At 44.9% G+C, this 15,436-nt stretch overlaps 1 protein-coding gene across 1 annotated transcript in view; it reads left to right on the top strand.

Annotated features, from left to right (window-relative positions):
* SPTLC3 (serine palmitoyltransferase long chain base subunit 3) overlaps positions 1 to 15,436 on the top strand; it is a 120,293-nt gene that overhangs the window by 97,087 nt on the left and 7,770 nt on the right. Inside the window, exon 10 of the mRNA XM_061622566.1 lies at positions 5,980 to 6,115. Within this exon, the coding sequence (XP_061478550.1) occupies positions 5,980 to 6,115 (136 nt within the window). The remainder of the gene's footprint in view (positions 1 to 5,979; positions 6,116 to 15,436) is intronic.

The following is a 15,436-nucleotide window of genomic DNA, read 5'->3' on the forward strand; positions in this document are numbered from 1 at the left end:
CACAGTGGTAGTAAAATTTTGAAGATATTTGGTGTAGGATTTAAAAACACCCACAACACACTGTGTGCTCATCATAGTGTTGGGAGGTCATCTAGTCCAAACCTCTACTTGATTCAAGGAATCCAGAGCTAGAGTATCCCCAGTAGATGACTGTCCAATTTCTGCTGGAAAGATCTTCAGTGAGGGAGAACCCACATCATCCCTCTAGGTCACTGGTTGAACTGCTCTTACTATGAAGATGTTTCTCCTAATATTCAACCAAGATCTATCCTCCAGCAACTTTAACCAATCGAATCTAGCTCTGGAGCAGGAAAGAACAAGTCTTTGCCCTCTTCTGTGTGACAGCCTTTCAGATATTTGAAGAGTGCTATCATGTTTGCCCTTAGTCTTCTCTACTCCAGGCTAAATGCTTTGCTAGAAGCTCTGATATGGACATGGATTAGACGGTGGGGTCTGGTCTGAAAACTCTAAAAGGGTTGGGACTGTGGTATGGTACTCTTTTGCAAAGTTCTTGTTAAGGACCTAAAGGGGAAAGGAGTATTAAAGGAGCACTACTCATGCCTTCTCTCCCTGTGCTTCTCATGGTCTTGTCTGTAAATTCATCATCTGAGAATAGACCTCACTTCTGACTAACAGACTGATAAAGGTATTAAATTTTTTAAGGTAGTTCCTCGTAACTTAGCTGATATTTGATACACCCATAGCCCAAGAGAACCTGATCTTGGTAATGGGACTTATTTTATGTCTTAACAGTCAAAGACAACACCTGACTAGGCTCATTATATAGAAGAGCACTCTAGCACATAGCAAGTGAGCACATGGGACAGAATATTGGGCTGTGGGTGTTCTGCTGGTAAACACAAATTACTTTTGGGGGATTTCTCATTACAGCCAGGAACATGGATCTGTGCTTTAACTAACCATTTGTTTTCTTCTCCTGAAACCAGGTAGAAAACTGCTGCTAACTTTTTGAGGAAAACACATTTTTTCTATTATCTGCATTAAAATTTGATAGTCCCCAGCTTAATATTAATTGTACTGAAAAATGTTCTAGGCCTCTAAAAGTTTCCTGTAAGCTATTCAAGGATGGACCATCCCCCACTGTTTCTTCCTAGTTCTTTTGAAATCCTTTGTACCGAAAATATTTTTGGAAATACCCCCAGACTATTGCTACTAGGAACTGGAAAGCTTTGTAGTAAGGGTGTGTGGGTGTGTGTGGGGTGTGTGTGTGTGTGTGTGTGTTACTCTGGCACAGCTGTTTTTGTTTTAGCGCCACTGGAGAGATGGTTAAGCTATTTGTGGGCCCTCTAACTCAATGGATTTGTCAAATGGAAACTGAATGACAAACCCAAAGAATAACAGTCTGTGTGACCAGATCTGTGTATAAAAAATACTTCTAGGGATTTTGTTTGCTTTCCATTCATTCAGAAGGACAGAGATCATTTCCAAAGTATCTCTTCCTATAAGAACATTTCCTAACTAGAAAGTCCATGCACTTTTTTATTAAGGAGAGTAACTGTTCTGGTACTGGTTGCTGGTAAATCATTGCTTCTAATTTTGTCCAAATTTTTGCCTCTTGAGAATGCCCTGATAAAATTTTAATGTGAAATTCAGGGCTTAGCTCCCTCCCCTGAGCCTCTAGATGTTAAATCTCTGGATGAAGGAAAGATGTATTACATCTCTAGTGCATATGCATAAACACTAAGACCCTCACACAATACATAGCATGCCACTTCACATACTTTGGCTTATTCTGAACTGCAGATAACCTTTACTGAGACAATGTTTTTTGTCTGTTTGACAAGAACAAACATCTTTCTGGCTTTTAAATCCAATGGAAGACTGGATGTTGCAGAATACATGCATCTATGGTGATGGGTAAGGAGTAAGAGGAGGACTTGTGTAGAGATCCTTGGTATGAGCTGTTAGAAGAAGCATGACTGTTTTCATCTGTGAAATAATGGTTTTAATTGTATTTTTGCTGTTTTGCTTGTTGTGAACCGCCCAGAGAGCTTCGGCTATGGGGCGGTATAGAAATTTAATAAATAAATAAAATACCTATCCAAGGTGTGGAAAGTGCTGTATTAGGCCAGTTCATCCAGCAACTCAGGAAGATCAATACTCCATATTTGGAGGGGTGGAGGTATTGAGGTCCAGGGCAACTCTCCTATAGCAAACCAGATACTGTTCACCAGACAGACAGACATGCTGTGTGTGTTTTGGTAGCTTTGACTTCCCACTTATCTGTATTGAAGAGCATACCATCAAATATAACTCATTTTTTTAAACTGAAGAAATAAATAAAGATACATAATGGGGTTGGAGAAGGAGGCAGTTTTACTCTGCATGCATTTTATTTTTTTAGAAAAGTATGTCTAGATGAGTATGCCAGAGGAGCCTTAGCAAAGCAAGAGTTATCTCACAGACAATTAAGAAATTAATTGCTAAATGTTCTTTTAATCTAAAGTTTCACAAATGCAATAATTTGACAAAATACTTTGTTAGATGTGTTTGTTATAACAGAGCACACCCAACAAATTCATATTTGTAGTTCTTTAAAAACTTATTGTATGGAAAGTTCCAAAATGGTGGATCAGGAAGAGAAATTCTGAAAGGAGACTAGGGTCAGCCCCAAACATGTTGCTGTTTGAAGCAAAGGACAACTTACTACCTGTCACTCTCTCCTCATCCCTTGCATTCCATCTACAGAAGCTGATTGGATTGGCAATTGGTTTTCATTTTAATGTAGAAAGACAGTGTCCTCCACTGCACCTGAGGGCAACAGGTTAGCTTGGGGGGGGCAAGATACACTGTGCACAGATCAGACTTCTGTGTTATCCAAGACCTTTTTTCTGCTTCTGAGTGGTGTAGTTGTTAGAGTGTTGGGCTAGGACCTGGGAGACCAGGGTTCAAATCCCCAGTCAGCCATGAAGCTTGCTGGGTGACCTTGGGCCCGTCACCATCTCAGCCTCACCTATCTCACAGGATAAAATAAGGAGAGGGGGGAGAACCATGTTCACCACCTTGAGCTCCTTGGAGGAAAGGTGGGATATAAATGTAAGAAACAAACATCTGCCTCCTAAAGTGGCTGCCTCACTCTGACTAATGGTAGGGCCAGCCCTGAAGGAGAGGGTTCCCCTGATCCAGCAAGGACAATCTGTGGCTGGGAGCAGGCTTCTGCATGAGGTTCCTCTTTCCTGGTTTCACTCCATGTATACCACTACTTAATCAGCTTTGATAGCACCTTTCACCTGTTTTGCATGGGGGCCTTAAAACTATCTTCTGCCACAACATCTCAACTGTGTGCATAGGAGATTCTTGTTAACAGGTGTGTGTGTGTGTGTCTATATGAAAGATGTGGTCAAGAAATGAGCACCAAGAGTTAAATCTATTTACAGTCCTGTAAGTTTCAGTTTTCTGACAACATAGTGTTCTTTGCAAATCAGAGGAGCTAAAATGCCTCGTTTCTCAAACCAAATGGGATGGAGGGAAAAACCTCAGGATTATGGTAATTACTGATATATTTATTTATTTTCTATAGGGAAACGCAAAATAGTCTGGCTTCAAGTGGTGCCTAAGAGAAGTGCTAATTACAAAGAACTCTAGAGACTTTGTAAAATAATAATAATAATTCGCAGCGGGGTGGAGCAGGATGTGCCGTAGATAGCTGCTCTGGAAAGAGTGAAATGCTGTAATGACAATTGTGATGGTGGCCTCCTCAAAAAGAAATATGGTGGTGCAGTTAGGCTGTTAAAAAGATCAGAGACGCCACAAGATCTGCTATGTTGTGATGTACAAAGGCAGCCTGCAAGCTTTTGCAAACATGTGCTTTGTGTCTGTCTCTTACAAACTAACATTAGAAGTAATCCAGTGAAAAGTCCCTTGGCTGTTGGAAGATTAGAAATAGCAAGGTTACTGCATCATCAGAAAAAGCAGAATGTAATGCTCTTGAGTTGGTGAAGCGTAGGAATGGCTTTGGATCAAGCGGCTTCAATTTAATTTTGTTCTGTCCACTTTAGCTTTATTTAAATTCTGGAATGGGTTTTTAATTGTGTTTTTAACTTTTAGCTACATCGGGGTGGTTCACCTGTACTGCTTCAGATGTTGTCAGACTCCCAGCTCCCATCAGCCCCAACTAATATAGGGAATGGTCAGGAATGATGGAGTCCAAAAACATCTGGAGCCATACGTGTTAGCCATCCTTGAAAGCCGCATTAATGCCATATGCATCCTCTTGTGACAAGCCTGGGTTGGCAACTTCCAGGTTTAGAGCACACTTCATTTGTGACACCTGGAGAGCCTAATTTACATTGGACCCATTCACAGAGTACCTTTCCGCAAAACAAATTTGAAGAGACAGCTGTTCTGTTGACTTTTTCCCCCCACTACATCAAATGGCTACATATTTAATCTTGGTTTGACTGCTTTATAGCCTGATTTAGGAGATGTGTAGCTTTTCTGTATTAGACTTACGCATGACCCCTTATCTGTCACATTTTATCCTACCCAAGTTGATTTTGGCAGTACCTGATGATGTTGTTTGACTCCGGCTCCCATCAGCTCCACCCCTCATGGTCAACAGTCATATACCACTTGATTGTAACAAAACCTCTAAGTGGTTTATAAGAAATATTAAAATTATAAATAAAAACAGTTAAAAACAAGTAATTAAAAACATTTAAAATCAACAGGAACCAAAAAGGTTAAAACTCAACATCTGTGTGTATTGATAGGCTTGCCTAAACAATTGTTTTAAGCAGACCCTAAAAACAGATGAAGAGAGCTGTAATCCAACAGCATCTGGAGGGGCACAAATTTGCCACCCCCAGAGCAGCCTTTCTCAATCTTTGGGTTCCCAAGGTGTTGCTGTACTACATTTCCCATAATTCCTGACCATTGGCCATGCTGGCTGGGGCTGATGGGAATTGTAGTCCAGTAACATCTGAGGACACAAAGGTTGGGAAAGGCTGCTCTGCAGCACTGCAGAGTACATTGAAGTGGGCGAAATGTACTTGTCTTTTGCCTTCAAACTCCTCTTTAGCATTCCAAAAAGATAGTATTATAGTGAATACACTGTTATTAAGACCTCATACTGGTCACTGTTGTTTTGTAATCCATATAGAAACTCATTATCTTGGTTTAGCAGGGATTTTAGGCATGCAGAATGAGGATTTATGCGTCCTTGAACCAGAAAATAGTTCTGGATATTCACATTTGTTTTGGAATGATCTCTTTTCACCCATGTTGAATGGAGTCTAGGTGGATTTGTACGTGAGAACAACATTTATTATACTAAGCCGGGCACCTTTTCCTGCCAGATACTTTAATTAGGATACATCGACTGTGCTGTGTACTGAGAAGTAGTGAATGTTCTGCTTGGAAAGCAAAGAGGGAAGTGCAGTATGTAGGACGTCAAGCTAAGCATGATGAAACCATCATCCACATAGCCACCATGTTCACATATAAATAAAATGGGTGTGTCTGTTTTAAATAATATTAAGAAGTCTGGGGGAGAGGGGGCACTAAATCCTCCTGCTTCCCACAGTTGTTGCTCCAGGCACTTTCTTTCTTCTTCACTCCAAAACCAGAAGCAGGTTGAAAACAGAGAAAAGTGCCTAAAGCAATGGACTGATGGGAGGTAAGGCCTTGAGATTTGGGGTGGGGAGTAGCACTGCTCTTCTGCATGCTCCTTTTACTGCTGAGGTAAGAATCCATTGTGAACTGTGTGGACACATGTCTCATTTGGCCCTGTGGGGTGCTCTTTTACCTTCATTATATTATATTTGTCAGCAATAATTACATGGGAATACAACAGTGATGTTTAAATTTATGGGAATGAGAATGTATTGGCTTCTGAAGTCATCTCAGTTAGATTTTTCACATGCTCATCCCTGAAGCATAAAGATCTGGATCTTGTTTTTTGTCCTGAGCAGATGTGTGATTTTTCTGCATTCACTGATTTCGTGGTTCTTATTCTAGGACTTCAGAGAGTCCACCAGCTGGCAGAAAATACAAGGTACTTCAGGCGAAGATTACATGAACTAGGCTTCATTATTTATGGCAATGACGATTCTCCTGTTGTCCCTTTGCTCCTTTTCATACCTGGTAAAATTGGGTAAGTTAACTATTACTGCTTCAGGTAGCTATGCAAAGTTTTCAGATTTTCACTTGAGAATTTATTACAGAAATGTCTTATTAAATATAAGGAAACATAGTCTGACTTGGTTATGGCACCTTACTATGTGTCATTCTAGCCCAGATTGTCTAATATGACTGGCAGCAGTTCTTCAAGCTCATAGAAAGAGGTGTGATGCAAGAGTGCTGGAAGAGTGTTGAACTAGGACCTGGGAGACCAGGGTTCAAATCTCCACTCAGCCATCAAGCTCACTAGGTGACCCTGGACTAGTCACAGTGTCTCTAAGCATAACCTACCTCACAGTGGTGTTGTGTGGATAAAATGAGGAGAGGGAGAACTATGTACACCACCTTGAATTCCTTGGAGGAAAGGTGGGATATCAATGTACTAAATAAATAAAATTTCCCAACCTCCACTACCTAATTCTTTTTTAACTGGGGACGCCAGGGATTCAATCTGGGACCTTCCTGTATGCAGAGCATGAGGCGTGCTACTGAGAGACATTCCCTGTCCATAATTTTCAAAGGAACTGCTATATCTACCTTCAATAGCTGGGTTTGAACAAGGAACCTCTAGCTCAGTTTACTGGATGCACACTTCCACCACGTAATAGTAATCTTAAAAAATTATGTCTGGAAACTACTTAAGCCATTTTCCTGGACTTGATTTAATTTAAGAGGCCCTTGCTAAATGACTTTTATTATAATTCTTTCTCAAACATGATTTGCCTTGCTCCTAGTGACATGCATGCTAGGACCTCTTGCTGTCACTGTGAACTAAACTGCTCTTCTCAATTCTATCAGACATATGTAAAAGATATGCAGTGCCACCTGATGTATATTTACAGGAAGTTCCTGTATAGAATCATAGAGTTGGAAGGGGCCTTGTAGGCCATCGAGTCCAACCCCCTGCTCAATGGGACTGACTCCCAGGCAATGGTGTGGGGTTTCTGGAAAAATTTAAATTGGAATATTTGGGGGGTGTCCTATGCACATTAGGGTAATTTGCATTGGAAAATTTTCTGATGTGCTACAGAGTTATCAAATTTACTAAATTTTACTTCTCTTGTATTTAGTAAACAAAGCTACAAATGTTGAAACTGCCAGGCTTGCCTAATATTTTATTTGCAGTTGGCATCCATTCATTGTTACTAATGAACTTGTGAAACAGAAAGTTTTCCATGGAAAAATAAGCACAGGGACATTTTTGTTCCAAGCTCATAAGAAATTAATCTTTTAGTGTGGCAGCACCTCCACTTTAGAACTCCCTGTGTACTGACATCATGCAGGCTGTATTTTGCTGTACTCTTTTTGGTACCTGCTGAAAACATTTTTGTCCAGGCAAGCCTTTAGAGACATGTAGACAGTTCACATGTGTTTTGCTCTCTTTTTAGCTTTTAATCTTTTTAAATACCTGTTTAAATTGTCTTTTGATAATTTTAATGTTTTATTCTATTTGTAAACCACTTAGATTGTATTACAGTCACAAGTTTGTTAAACATTTGTTTAAAATTGTTTGGGGGAAATTTTCCACCCCACATCACTGCACCCAAGTAAAGGTACATATATAATTGTACCCATGTTCTTTGTGTTCACAATAATTTGGTGTATTGTACATAAATAGTTTGCTCCTCTAAAGAGAAAAATCTATAGCTTTAGGGTGCAGTCCAACTTGCATTTATGCCGGGCTGAGGGGAGTTGGATGCTGCAGTTTTCCTCAGATAGCATACCATCAGGTGGGTAGTAGTGCCGCCTAGTGTCCAAAGGCAGGAATGCATGAGAGTCAAGACTGGCTGCTCCTTCTAGCTTGGCCCCATTCTGTTCATGCCTTTGTCCTAGTGGGATCCTTCAGCCTTAGCTCCCTGTCAGCGAGTCTGTTCTTTGTCATTGCTCTGTCGTTCCTCTTTTCTTTCTTCCGTTTAACGTGGTCTTTTCTAGTCTTCACTATTTTTTTAAAAAAAACCCTTTTTTCTCTGGTAAAGGCTTCTCTTTTTGTTCCCTTTTCCAGGGTTGCTCTTTGGGCGGCTGTGACCTCTTTCAGGGCCCGAGATTTTGGTGGACTGTATCCAGGACAGGCTTGATTCCACTACCTTTCAGTCCCATCTCCCCTGCCCCCATTTCTCAGAGCTCGCTCCTGAGGCTCCAGCTATCACTGGCTTTGCCCTGCTCCTTCTGTTGAAGCTCGCAGCTGCGGTTCCAACTGTCCTATCTCTGCCCGCCTCCCTTTCGTGGCAGTAGTTCCTGTCTGCCTTGGAGCTCACAGCTGCGGCTCCATCTCCTGTCTGCTGCTCTTTCACGATGGCAGCTCCTGCCTGCTTCGGAGCTCGCAGCTGCAGTTCCATCTCCTGCCCACCGCCCTTTTGCGGCTGCATACCAGCTTGCGGCAGCTTTCCGATCTCTGGCTACTCGTCCACCCCACCTGTTTCCCGGAGCTCGCAGTGGTGGTTCCGCACCATTCACCACCCTTGGAGCTGGCAAGCAGCAGCTTCCCTTCTCCCTCCCCAGACTGCCTTTAGAAGCTTGCGGCTACCATCTCGCACCATTTTTTTGGTACATTCTCTCCCTCATAGGCGCTATTTATTTATTACATTTATATACCACCCAACAGCCAAAGCTCTCTCGGCAGTTTACAGCAATTAATATATAAGAGCCACCATTTTGTGGTTCCCACCATTTTTTGCGCAGTCTTCTTCTTCATAGGCACTAGAGAGCCGCCATTTTGTGTTGCTGTCTTTCCACTCTTTTCCTCCGCCTGCCATTTTTGCTGTCATTTTCCCACCTTTTTTCTTCTCCTCAGTCACCAGTGCCTATCTGTCCCTGGTTTTGTTCAGCGCCTATCTGTCCCTGACCCCTCCTGCTTACTCCCCTCCTTAGACAAGGGACAAGCACAGAAAAGGAGGCAATAGAGTGGAAAGGAAATAAGCAATAAGGAACTATAGGGACAAGCACGGAAATGGAGGCAACAGAGAAGAAGTAATAAGGAGTTCATATATTATAAAAATAAATTAAGGGAAGAAGGAAGAAGAAAAAGGAATGAGTTGGCTGCTTTGAGGTCATACCGTTCCCCTCTACTATGGGCATGTTCTACTGGCCTCCCTCAATTCACCGCACCCCTCCACCTGTGCGTGTGTTGATTGCTTTTCCACCGCACCCTGCAGTCTGTTTGTGTGTGACTTTATTGGACTTCTTCATTGGACTATTTATATCTTGCCTGGTACTACTCCCCTCTACCGTGTGGGTGTTTACTATGGCTGAGCTATCTTTCGCTGCACCTGGAGAATCAATTACAGAACCACAGCTCATTAGTGATGTACAGCTGCTAGTCCCTTCGCAGCCACCAAGAGCTCAGGCCGTGCCTACAGCCAAGTCATCTAAGCATAGGCTTTCCAAGCACACACCCCTCCAAATGTACCAAGAAGTCACTTCTTTCTACTAAACAGATGGCTAACAGATGAGCTCACCATATCAGTCTTCACGTGCCACTTCCGCTGACAGCCAACAGAGACTGAAAGCCGCTTTCCATTTGCCTGCTGAGTCTTTGGAGGAAGAATTTGAAGGCTTCCCAGAACAGCCCCCAGTGGTGCCCCTTTGCCAGGGAGTTCTCCTTTCATAATTCCCAACCCCTGCACCTTAGCAGCCTGGACCATCTGTAGCTCCACCACAGCCTCAGTTGGATCCTGTGGCATATGTGACCCTCTTGCAAGGTCTGCTTTTGAACCAGACACTTCTCTCCCAATTCAGAGGTGTGCTGCTTGGTTCCATGTCCTCTGAGATGCAAAGGCCTACACATCAGGCATGAGGATCACCCTCATCTGAGGTTTGTTCAGAACAACGGGCCTTGTCTCCCAGCCCATTTGACTTCTCCAGAGGCAGGATCTGTCATGCCCATGAGGCTGAGGTTGATCCACTCAATCATCACCCGAGAGGAAGAGGAGTGGAGCAGGGAGTCAGATGGAGATGTGGAGAGCTCGCATCTTCTGTTTGACTCTTTGGAATATCTCACCTTATTCTGCAAATCCTTAAGTACTCTGGGACTTGAGGGGCCAGTAGCTGAACCTTCATCAGCTCCAGTCAAGTGGGTGAAAATACTGAAAGCTCCCAGGTTTTCAGTTCATTCCTTCCCAGTGCCCGACCCTCTCAATAAAATAGCAAAGGAGGAATGGGGGAATCAGACACATCGTGTGACAGCATTTGCTAACAAATTTTATTCACTAGACTCTGACTTCATGAATTTTTGAAAGTTCCTTCAGTGGATGGGCCTATTTCTGCTCTTGTTTCCAGATCTCTTCTTCCCAAGGAAGGTGATTCACAATTCAAAGACCCATCTGAGTGAAGACTGGACTTCATTCTTTGGAGAACCCATGAGGCTTCAGCATATGCAATTCAAGCTTCCTGCGTGGCCTCTGTAATCACCAGAGCCTCTATGATGTGGCTTGATGAATTACTTGACAACCCAGAGCTTGACCAGCCTAGATTGCGCATGACCTGGTCAAGCTACACAACGCTGCAGCGTTTGTGGCAGATGCATTGCTTGATGCAACACAATTTGCTGATAGGGCTATGCCACAGGGGTGGTAGCTTGCTGCACCCTTTGGCTACACCTCTGGGATGCCGACAACACTGCTCATATCAACCTTGCCACAGCCCCCTACTCCTACTGGGGATGAGACCCTCAAGGTGGTGTTCGTTGACCCCAAGGATAAGAGGAAGCCCATGTTAGCCACTACTAACCGAGATGATTTCAGAGCTGCCCACAGATCGTCATCTTACCCATATCAGCAGTCCTTTTGGGTTTCCCAGCCCGCAGGTAGGGACCGCGATTTTCTGTCTTCAAGAGGATATCGGAACAGACAGTGATTCTTCTGCCGCCACCAGAATCAGTTCTCCGGACACCAGAGGCGTACTCCACCCGCTGGCTGTGGAGGGTGTCAGCAGCACCAATCATCATGTCATCCCAATAGGTGGTAGACTTCTACAGTTTGCCAGAGCCTGGAGACGTGTAGCAATGGATGCATGGGTGCTAGATATTGTGACTCAAATTGCTCAACAAAGTTCTGGGAGTTTCCTCCTCAAAGGTTCCTACCGTCTTCCCTCTTCACCTCTCCCAAGAGGCGGGCACTGATGACAGAGGCCATAAGCCAGTTGCTGTGTATAGGCACAATAGAGCTGGTGGATCCCGCTGAATTTTACTCAGGTGTCTACTCCATTCTCTTCGCAGTGCCCCCCAAAAATTATTCATGGAGGGCAATCCTTTATCTCAAATTTCTCAACACCTTTGTCAGGCATCAACCCTTCAAGATGGAGTTCCTGGCGTTGATTGTGGAGGCATTACAGGAGGGGGACTTTTTGGCTTCTATCGATCTGAAGGAAGCCTACCTGCATGTTCCCATCCTGTCTAGCCACTGAAAATTCCTGAGGTTTGCCTATGACTGGGCTCACTTCCAGTATTGGGCCCTTCCATTTGGTCTCTCTTCAGCTCCAAGGGTGTTCACAAAGCTGATGGTTGCTCTGGTGGTATACCTTTGGCTCCAGGGGATCCACATCTATCCCTACTGGGACCACCTCCTGTTCAGGGCACACTCCATGCCTCAGGCATGCGTCTCACTTTCGACGCCTTGAGTGACCACAACTTCCTCGTGAACTTGGAGAAGAGCCACCTGATTCCAACACAGCATCTCCAACACCTGGGCACCATTTTGGATGCTTCTTGTGCAATGGTGCTTCTGTCCCTAGAGAGAATAGCTGCCACCGTTCACACCACTCGCCATCCAATGACCAGAAGGATGGAGGATGTTATTATTCTAGCCAAGGTGCTGGGACTCCTCATTTCTTCCATTCACATTGTCCCTTGGGCTCACCACCATACCCAACCATTCCAGTGGGCTTTGCTACCTTTTCAGCTAGATTTCGCCAATTCCAGACACAGGAGGGTACATCTCTCACCTCGTCTGAGGGCAGCGTTTTGTTGGTGGCCAGTGGCCAGAAATCTGCAGAAAGGAACTCCCTTCAGAGAACCTGAGAGGTTTTGGATTACTACCGATGCTAGTCTCCTGGGGTGGGGTGCCCATTACAATTCCCTCTTCATTCAAGGCCAGTGGATGACTTCCAAGCAGTGCCTCAGCATAAATTTGCTGGAGTTGCAAGCAGTGCATCTGGCTCTCCTCCACTTTCATCCAGGGTTCCATCATCATGATCAATGTTCTCATTTGTACCGACGTCAGCATGAAGGCGCATTTGAATAGTCAAGGGGGCACACGGTCGAGTACCCTTCAGGCAGAATCGACTCTCATCTTCAACTGGGCCAAACGTCACCTACATTCCTTGAGAGCAGACCATCTCAGCGGCGACCTCAATATAGCAGTAGACTGGCTCAGCAGACAACTGGTTCTTCCTTGGGAGTAGAAACTTCATCCCAGGGTATTCCATCAACTGCACCATCGATTCAGTCCTTTCACTGCTGATATCTTCGTCTTGTCTCAGAATGCCCAACTTCCCTCCGGTTCTGCTGCTGGGACGCACATTCAGGAAGATTCATCAGGAACGTGCTTGAATTGTTCTCCTGGCCCCTTACCGGCCACGCAGGCCATGGTTTTCGGATCTGCTGGGTCTCTCGACCCAGGAACTGTGGCATCTACCATCATCGGCTATCTCAGGGTGTCGGAAGGCAGAGCTGGGGTCCCAATCCCGGGGAGCTGGATCCCGGAGAGTTGGGAGAAGAGTATTCGGATGGATGGCAGAGGGGAGGGGGAGGAACTTCCCCCCTTTGGAGCGAAGACGAAACAGAGGAACTGCCAGTGATAAGGTCGCTTAGCAACGGGGAGCCTGAGCCCTCCCTGGACATTCTCACGCCTCCCCCTCTTTCAGGCTCAGAGCAAGAGGGGAAAGAGGGAGGGCTGCTCACAGCCGAAAAGCGGGGAGGCAGTTTACCATCAGCTCCTCCCCTATCCCCCATCCTGGAATCGGAAACTTCAGAAGAGGAGGGGGTGATGCTTCCCCCCTCACCGCGCACACGCAGACAGCTGAAAAGACAGGAGATAAGGGGGGGAAGGCGGGCAGTACCTGAGGGGCAGAAGGAGGAGCAAAAGATTGCGCGCCCGTTTGGCCCCTTCTTAAAGAACAGGCGGGAAGAAGTCCCTTGCTCTGTCAACTTTCTCCCAATGCTGCAGGATCTGTATCCCTGTATTGCTTCATGAGAAAACGCAGTCTTTGTTTGGACATTACCCTAATAAAACACGAATTAACTACAGCCGTTGGTCTGGTTCCTGAGTCACATCCTGGGCCTGACACAGGGTCCAGTTCGCCATCCAGACTCTGGCTGGTTGAGTCAGACAGCCTGAGTGTTGAGCGGTCTTACTTGAGATGTTCAGGGTTCTCTAAGGACATTGTAGCTACCATTTTGGCCTCTAGAAGGCCTTCCACTGTCTGCATACATCAAACCACGTGGTCAGCCTTTACTGCATGGTGTTTTAAACAGCAAATCCGTATCTCCAGGCCTAAAGTTAATCACCTACTTGATTTTCTCCATGTGGGTCTCTCGATGGGACTAAAGCTTAATACACTACGCAGGCAGGCCTCAGCTGTCTAATCCATATTGTCCACACAATCAGACCAGCCTTCTCTTGGAACACACCCCTTGGTCAAGTGTTTCTTGAAGGGGGCGTCTCTCCTGTCACTGCCTGTAGTTCATTGATTTCCCTCTTGGAGCCTTCCAAAAGTCCTTAAGCGCATTGCAGCCTCAAGTTTGCATCATTATGTTTGCTCTTGTACAAAGTCCTGTTTCTCATGGCAGTTACTTCAACCCGGAGAGTATCGGATCTGGCAGCCTTGTCCATTGTCCGCCATCTCTGCATCTTCCACAAGGACTCTGAAGTTGCGTCCAGATCCTACTTTTCAACCTAAGGTTTCTTCCATCTTTCACTGTAGTCAGGATATCTTATGAGTCTCTTCAGATACCTGTGCCTCAGAACATCACAGCCCATTCTACAAGGTTGGCAGCCACTATGGCTGCCTTCACAACCAACGCACCCATTGCAGATATTTATAAGGCAACTGTGTGGTCCACACCAGATTCCTTTATTAGACACTGTAAGATAGGTTGTTACGCTTTGGCAGACACCTCATTTGGTAGGTGAGTTCTGCAACAGGTATTATCTTCATCTTAGGCAGCCTTGGCCCACCCTACTGGGACTGCTTTGGTGCATCCCACCTGATGGTATGCTACCTGGGGAAAACTACCTTTCAGGTGATACCAACGGTCCGTTTTCCCCAGGTAGCATACCATCAGGGCCCTCCCTGTTGGGGAGCTGCCTAGCTTTTTCTGGTGCTTATTTTGTCCATTGTTTAATAATTCTTCCAAATGTTTCAAATAAATACAGTTTATTTTAAATTGTATTACATTTACTGCTAAGGCTGTTCTTGCTGGAATTATAGCTCTTCACTCTTCGTGCATACTTCCTGTACGGAATCAAGCTGTATATTATTATATTCACTGCTCCTTTTATTATTGTCTGCTTCTTTATATTAATGTCTGGCTGAGAGTGTTCTGTCTGTGGAGAGATGTCCGGATCTGGTGTACAGTTTGTCCAGAATGGAATGGAGTCAAGCCAGAAGGAGCAGCCGAAGTTTTGACTCTCATGCATTCCTGCCTTTGGACACTAGGTGGCACTACCCACCTGATGGTATGATACCTGGGAAAACTACCTTTCAGGTGAGACCAACGGTCTGATCTTCAGCTGGGTCCTGGCTCAGCCGGTCTTTGCTGGCATAAGTCCCTCAGCCCAGCTCAGGCAGCTCAACTGAGGCTAGCATAAGTGAAGCCAGCATAAGCTGGTATAACGTCTGAAGAAGGGGGGTTCTGGGGTTGTGTTGGGGGAGTGTCAGGGGAGGGGACTTAGACCACATCCACCTTGTGTTCAGAGCGCTCCTGCAGGTCCCAATTTAGGCAAAAGTTATGCTGGGGAAAAGGTTGGTCTAAAAAAATAAATACAATAGAAGTCAATGGAGAGGGCTTACTCCCTGGTAGGAGTATTTGAGAGAGCAGCTCCTAGCTGAGCTGACAGTCAGCCAACCCATCAGCTCCTTAAAGGCAATTGGATGTGGTGGAACTTTATGCTGGCTTCTCTTGCACTGGCACCACTTACGCCACCTTCCCATGAGTTGGATTGCTCTGTTAGTCTTCAGCTGATGAGTTAGGGCCCAAGAGTAAGTTACACCCTGAGCTTAGGTGTGTTGCACCATTTTCCTTTTTATTTAGTCCCCCACCCCCTCTGACAGACAACCAAAAAACTGTGAGGTGAAAAAT

The sequence above is a fragment of the Rhineura floridana genome, chromosome 4 (genome assembly GCF_030035675.1).
Source record: "Rhineura floridana isolate rRhiFlo1 chromosome 4, rRhiFlo1.hap2, whole genome shotgun sequence".
In the NCBI taxonomy this organism is placed as follows: domain Eukaryota; kingdom Metazoa; phylum Chordata; class Lepidosauria; order Squamata; family Rhineuridae; genus Rhineura; species Rhineura floridana.